Below are 7,733 nucleotides of genomic sequence, written 5' to 3'. Positions count from 1 at the left end.
TGCCAGCAAGAGGCTGCAGTCACATTTTAGAGGTAGCTCTGTGACAAGCATGGATTTTAACTCCAATGTTGATGCCCCACAAGCTGTCATTACCTCTTTCATATTAAGAGATTTCTATGCTTTTAAAAAAAATTTGAAAAGAATATACACAAGTTCTACAAAACTGACCCAACTGAAGCCTCAAGTAGACTTCAAGATCATAGACTGGTAGAACACTGCAATTATGCATGAGTCAACATCAAGGCAGGCAGTTTGGCTTTTATCTGTGGCACAGAACACACATGAAACTGAAGAAGAGCCATCTGTATGGTGTTTACAGTGCAGCTGAAGGAAGCAGAGTGGGGAAAAAGCATCACCCATACCATCCTCCAGTACATTCACTGCCCCAGGCCCCAGCTGAACAAACCAGAGAACTGCAGGAACAGCAGTGTAAGGCACATGTTGAAGGAACTGGACCAATCCAGACACTCATGCTGAGCGAGTTAGTCCTTGTAACTTGTGTCCCCCCTCTGCTGGGGGCCAGGTGCCAGCTGCTGCCCCGTGGCCATGCATGTGAAGAGTCCCTGAGCCAAGAGCAGGCAGCTGCCCCCCCATTCCCCCTCTGGCACTGCAGAGCTCAGCCAGAGGAGCCACTGCAGTCTCCCCTCAGGCAGCAGGGGGCCATGCTTACACAGAAGCTGGCCAGGTCAGCGATGCTCAAGTGTTCATGAATGTGTTATACAGGATGTAAGAAAAAATGCAGAGTCTAACTTGGTACAGCAAAGCCTTCCCAACACAATTTTTACAGACAGCAGTAAAACATACAACCCTTTCCCATCATCATGGTAGCGCTCCAAAATCCTTAAGAATATTTTGCCATAAAGGCAAGTTTTGTTCTTCAGTAGACAGTCATATACCAGAGGATGCTTTGCTGCCAACAGGCAAAGGGACCTCTTCATAAATTATTTTGAGATAAGGGGACTTCATAGGTAAAAACCAGTATTCCAAGTTGTAGAAGAGGTAAAACTGATCATTCAAGATAACACGATCAATTATTCTGAAAAGATCCACAAAAAACTCTCTGACACTCTGATGAGGTTTGAATGGATTGTAGAAGTCTCTTATAGCTGCTGCCAGTGTCTTGTTTCCTTGTGGTCCAAAAATAGATGTTTCATTCCCCAAATAAATAGGTTCTCCACTGAATAAAATTATGCTGGTGTAGTTTGTTTGTATCGTCTTAAATACAGCTCCTAAGTCAGCTAGCTTCTGGTAGGTTCTCAGTATAAACTTGGAGCACTCATAAGAGTCAAACCACACTGTTGACTTTTTGTCAGGACTTGCTTGAACTGTCCAGGTCTCGTAGTAAATGCCAGTCTCATTGTCATATTTTACCCATTGTGCCATTTCATTAAACATGGTTCCTGTAAGAGATGAAAGTATTGCAGACATCAGGTAACAAATGCAGGATTCAAAATGTTTTCCATAGGTTCACCTGCCTCCACTGCAAAAGTTTACCTACACTACCTCACCATACAGAGACACAAGGCTTAGGTCAGAGGGGCAAGGGATAACCCACTGAATAAACTACATTTACATGCAGGTTATTAAACTGTAATTCCTCTTCCTGTAACTATGCCAGAACATTCTAACACCAGAGAACTGTGACACTTCTCATTTTGCATTATCCATGCAGACAAACAGGGCAGAGGTAGTACAGGCTACAAGAGATGCTGGCAAAATGCTCACCAGACCAATAGACATTTCTGCACTTAAAGTTTTAATTAAATTCAAAAATTCAGAGCAGATATTTTCATGTTTCTTCACAAAAGAGACACAGACTGAGACACCCTGCTGATTTAGCACAGCTGCCAAAGCTGAATTGAGCCAAATTATGGCTGGGATGTAAGACCACTACGATGGGATGCTTTTTGCCAGCTCTCTGAAGGGAGCAAGATCAGCTCATGATGCTGTTCATCTGTGCTTGCATCCACTCACCCTCTTTGGCTAGAAATCTGACAGTTATTGTGAAATTCAGACAACTGAAAACTCTCAGAGATGCTTCTTCCTTGAAAGTTTCATGGAAATAGAAAGCAAGAAAGGTGAGGAAGACTGTAGCTATGCCTCCATGAGGCACCAGTGTAGCCTCACCTTTCTTGAGCATCAAATAATCCACAGGGAGAGGACGCATGACAAGTTCCCCAAATGTATGAAAAATTTTAACTTGGTAGTCATACAAGAGAATCCAACTGTATCAGGCATCAAATACTTCAGTCACGAACTACAAACTCACAGGAAAGCAGCTCCACTTTACTTCCTTGTTTAAAGAACTGCCTAGAATTTCTTAGCAGCACTGGATAGATGATGCAGAGACTGAGGCCAGCAAAGCTGCTAAGGGTGGAAGTGGGCACACACAAAGCACCACATCACAAGAGCTGCAAGCTGACTGTCCACTGTCTTTCACACTGCACCGAGTTCAGAAACTAAGCAGTTTTCATCACACAAAATGTAACTCTCCAAGTCCTCAGTGAACTTTTTTTTGTAAGTCATTCACTCTACTGCTAGAGCAATCAATCAGATTTATGGGAATGACCTTTTTATTTTAGGATTGCAGTGATCAGTACACAGCAGGAAACTCCTCTAGTGATCACCTATGTATTTTGAAGTGTAAGGCCTAGGTTTGTTCTACAACATATGACAGAGACCTATTACTGGGGACATTTTCACAGCTTTTAGGACACATAATGAGGGGGACAGAAACAGAGATTAATATTTTTATATCTTTGAGATTGTTTCTAAATATGCCTTATTTGTTTGCTCAATAACGAACATGTTTTCAAGAGTTTTTCTATCTCAGCAGTCATCTGCCACTTCACAATAGAAGATTTTGTTTTGGTGAAGCCATGTGAAAAGAGCCCATAATGACTCTGTTTAAACTGTTTTGCTATTTTTACACTCAAGAGACTCAAGTGTTTTTGTACAGCAACACCAAATGACTCTCACTTAACAACTCTCCAGTGTGAATTGTTCAAAAGGCAGCAGCCTCATGCCACTTTCTGTATTCAACAGAATGTCTGAAATTAGCATCATCGACTAATGCCGCAAATAACCTACAGAACATAAATTAAAAGATACAGCTTTACAGAAGACAAGGCTGACTCTACATTTTGCATTAACATTATCCAAAGCATCTCAAATGTACCTGATATTGTGGTCACAAGAACTAAAGTTCCATTTGCCTTCCAGTGTGCATCATCTATTCCTTCATAAAAGCAGGCAGCTCCCTGGTTACACCAGAACGGTGCGTCCATGCCAGGCCGCAGGTGTGGAAATGTGCAGTTCCCAAGCTGGAAGAGCTCATACCACTCCATTGTGTAGTTTTTGCCTGTTAGAGAGCTCCTGAAACCCACAGCATCATGCATAATTTTCTGGAAAATAAAAAAAAAAAAAACAAAGAACCAAACCATCAAAACATTGATTTCATAACAACTTCAGCTTGACCTGTACAGAAGGTAAGATGCTCAGAAGCTGTTCTGTAACAGGGTGAGAAGAGGGGAGGGAGTTCCTATAACGTCTTGAATTCTGTAACACCAAAGCATAACACACCAGACTGCATGACACACACACCACTATTCACAGCATCATGCTGTCTCAGTGGTTGTCTATCCATCCATTGTAAATTCTGTCATTTGGAAGAAGATACTCAGTGGGAGCTCATCATCAAGACTCAAGCTGTCTTTTGAATCCTTAACTTCATGGGGGGTATCAGGGAAATAAAGAGCAGAACCAAGTTACCAAAACCAGATCTTTCTAATAAATGCTATAAAACTAATGAGATAAATACTTCATTTAAAAGCTGTACAGTAAAAACATAAATCCAAATTTAGTTAACAATTGAGATAACAATATTTGAATCTATTCCCATTTTTAACTCTTTGTGCTTGGTTTTGATTCACTAACATTTCTTTACTAATTAGGAATCATGCTTTGAAGATTAATTTTGCTACTGCTACAACTATAAATATTACTAAAGCTGAGACTTCATGTTTGCATGATTCCATGAATGGAGACTTCAATTCCATACTCATCATAACACTCAAGAAAGAACTGTAAAAGCAACCAACTTCTCATGATCCACCGTTCTGACCAGCTGGCTGTCTGCTCCTGACAGATACCAATGTCCAAGCAAATATGTGAGTTTTTAACAAGAGAAAAATTAATACACTAAGCAACTATTTTACCTGATATAAGAGGACAAATAAAAGTATTTTCTTGATGTGATGATAGCACAGAAGAAAAGACATACAAGACTTAATGGTGTGTGTATACAAAGCACTTATGCAGCTATAGAGGGGAATGTGTTCACACCCACCAACGACGCTGGTCCTGCTCTTGTCTTTAGCTGAGCTGAATCCCGTACACTTTGTTTGAAACTTTGTGTTCTTTGAATATCTACCCTACAGATAGCCCAGCTCGGTGTGCTCTAATATTCTTCGATACAAGCCTATCCCAACCTTACAGCTCCCACTCTTAACACCTGCTGTTAAACTCAGCTGAATTTGTCACTCTAACTTTGTTAAAAATGTCACCTTACCAAATGTCCTAGCAGGTCCCCATACTTGAACTCCCACACTGGAGCCTGTAGTCGATACACCTCGATGACATCCTCTTCCTTCATAAGCGGGATGGCAGAGCCAGTGGGACAGAAGGTGTAGCGAGCCTGGCAGTAAGGATCGGTTTTGGGACGGAAATCAAAGCGCCTGCATTGAGAAAGAGAAGCACACGGAATGACAAGCACAGCTGGAGTACCCGTCATGGCGGCCTGAGGGGGACAGCTCATGTGTCCAGCACCCCACAAGACAGATTCTGTGACCCAGACACTGCAACACTTGGACTACTCCAGTTCATAAGGCTGCTGGGGTGCACATCTACAGGCTCACAAATGGAAGTCATATTGTACTGATCGTGAAGGAGTGGAAATAATGTGGATTACAAAGGGTGACATACTCACCAGATCAGAGATAGTTTGGATATCTGCCTCAAAAGGATAGTTTGAGATCTGCCTCAAAAACGTTCTCCTGGCAATTTATTTACACAGAGACTGACCAATTTGTTCTTGCTATTCTATAGTAAGAGGTCCCCAGAGCAGCTATTTTGACTCTACAATACTGCAAAGTCCAGAAAAATAATTAATCCCTCTATGCTAACTTAGATAAAGACATCTAAGAACGTCATTGGCATCATTGCTTCTATTTGATTCCTATCAAACCTCAAAAACTGAAGACCCAATCCACTTCCTTATCACACTATATTCAAACAGCAAAGAACCTTTTTGACAAGTGTAGGGGGGAGTGTGCAGCCAGGTTTTGGAAGCAGGGTGGCTACAGGAGTGGTTTCTGTGAGAAGCCACCAGAAGGTTGCTCCATGTCAGGCAAAGCCAGCTCCAGGATCGACCCTACACTGGGCAGGGCTGAGACAATCAGGAATGACAGCAAGACCTTTGTGATAATAAATTTAAGAAGTAAAAAAAAAGTTACTGCACTGATGTAATTGCAGCCAAAGAGCAGGCTTAGAATATGCACGTGGCACAGCCCTGCAGATGCCACAGTCAGTGAAAAAGGAGGAGCAGGAGCTGTTCCCTCCAAGAGCTGGAGCTGAGATTCCCCTGCAGCCTGTGGAACAAACCCACACTGGGGCAGGTGGATCCCTTAAAGAATGCTTTGACCCCACAGAGCAGGCTGCAGACCTTTGGAGAGAGGAGCCCGTGCAGGAGCAGGCTTCCTGGAAGGACTGGTGACCACCTGGGGGACCCGCGTTGGAGCAGATGGTGCCTGAAGGATTGCATGGAAGAGTGACCCCTGCTGGAGCAGGTAATGAAGAAGTGCTGTCTGTGGGAGGGACTCAGGCTGGAGAAGTTAATGGAAAACTGTCTCCTGTGGAGGGGACCCCACACTGGAGTAGGGGAAGGACTCCTGTCTCTGCAGGAACAGCCTCTGATGAAATGAGCCAGACCCCCATTCCCCATCTCCCTGCAGCACTAGGGGGAGGAGGCAGAACCTGGGAAGGAGAGAGGGGTGGGGCAAAGGTTTAAGATTCATTCTACTTCTTATTATTCTGGTCTGATTTTGTTAGCAATACATTCAATTAATATCCCAAAGGTGAGTCTGTTTTGCCTTGTGATGGTATTTGGTTAGTGATCTCTCCCTGTCTTTAACTCAAGAACCCTCAAAATACCTTGTTGTATTTTCCTTCCACTCGTCCACTTGTGGAGGGGAATAATGGAGTGACTTTGGTGAGCACCTGGCATCCAGCCAGGATCAACCCACTGCAACAAGTCTTCCTGTTCCAAGTTCCTTTAGAGTCATTCCTGTATTTCCCTTAAAACAACACTCCTATATTCCTGATACCATGACAAATTGGCATGCACGGCTTGTCCAGATCTTGTCTGGTTAGCTGGGGGGGGAGAAAAGAAAAAGAAGGGAAAACAATCCCCAAACCCTAACGAGTATGTCTGAAAAAAACACACAGAAAACAAAAACTTAGGCCAATCACACATTCAAGTCCTATTTCTAGCTTACATACCTTACATTTTCTAGTACCCCTTGCACTGCATGTGACAAGAAGGTAACAAGCATGTTAAGAAGCACTGAAACCCCACATTTCTGAGTATCTAACACCAATAGGATTGTTCTCCAAATCTGACCATCCCAAGACCCAGTCCTGCAATTCCTGAACTTGCTGGAAAATCCCAACAACTCCTGACTGCAAGACCAGCTCCTTCAGGCATCACCTGACACAAATTTAACTGCTGGGAATTGCACAAGAAGCTCTCAAAATTTCAGGTGTGCATTATTAAGCTGCAGTTAAATATTGATAACTACTCCCTTTACAAACAGCAAACCCGCACAAAATACACAATCAAGCATAGTGCTTCTTCTGGAGGGCTCATTTCCTCGGCACGGCCAAATCTATCGCTATTTTCACAGCGATAGATTCACAACGTGCAGTCTCCTGCTGTCCCCGACACCAGCAGGAATTCTGGAGGTCAGGCAGCTCTGGAGCAGCGAAGGGGATTTTGTACCGTTTCATTTGTCACGAAGCATGACGCTAAGTTTAATTTTAAAAGCAAAAAAACCCCGTACCCTGATTTCCTCACCACGACCTTTCCTGCGGGCATTAAGGAGCGTTTTTAAAGCGGGCAGTTATTCCCGGGGAACCAACCCCTCCCGCTGCAGAGACCAGGGGCAGCTCTCGGCCTGGCATGGCACCACAGTTCCCACGCCAAACACCGTGTCAGTGACCATCACCCCGCGATCAGAAAGGGGAAGCTTCCCACGGCCTCTCAGTCTAAGGCACAGAGAGGCAGGAGCAGCGCGGCGCGGCGCAGGCCCTGGGGCGGCACTCACCTGTAGGGCACCGGCCAGCGCCGCCGCGCCGAGCGGGGCTCCCCCGACACATGCAGGCCCCACGGCGCCAGGAGCAGCAGCAGCAGCGGCAGCAGCCGGGAGCAGCGAGCGGCGCCCATGGCGGAGCCGGGCCCGGAGCTGCCGGGGAAGCGGCGGGGCCGGAGGAGGCCGGGCGGGAAGGGGCCGCCCCCGCGCCCGCCCACGGGGCCGGGGAGGCCGGCGGTGCCCGCCGAGCCCGGGCTGCGGGCAGGGCCTGGCCGAGCGGGGCTGCTTTTCCTCCTCCTCCTCCCGAGGGAAGCCAGCCGGGTGCAGAATCATCCCTGAGAAACGTCACCCGGCCGAACTGCGACT

The 7,733-nt window shown here is 45.3% G+C and overlaps 1 protein-coding gene across 1 annotated transcript; it reads right to left on the bottom strand.

Annotated features, from left to right (window-relative positions):
• Positions 1-238: 238 nt before the first annotated feature.
• Positions 239-7,516, bottom strand: CLN5 (CLN5 intracellular trafficking protein). The gene is made up of 4 exons (XM_063149477.1): positions 7,383-7,516; positions 4,571-4,736; positions 3,179-3,404; positions 239-1,400 (listed from the first exon to the last, which is right to left on the bottom strand). Exons 1-4 carry the CDS (start codon positions 7,499-7,501, stop codon positions 889-891), a joined length of 1,023 nt encoding a protein of 340 aa, XP_063005547.1. The 5' UTR covers positions 7,502-7,516; the 3' UTR covers positions 239-888.
• Positions 7,517-7,733: the final 217 nt, after the last annotated feature.

Source organism: Melospiza melodia, chromosome 2 (genome assembly GCF_035770615.1).
Source record: "Melospiza melodia melodia isolate bMelMel2 chromosome 2, bMelMel2.pri, whole genome shotgun sequence".
Taxonomy (NCBI): Eukaryota; Metazoa; Chordata; class Aves; order Passeriformes; family Passerellidae; genus Melospiza; species Melospiza melodia.
Note: the sequence above shows the minus strand (reverse complement) of the source record. Positions and strands in the feature narration are given on the sequence as shown.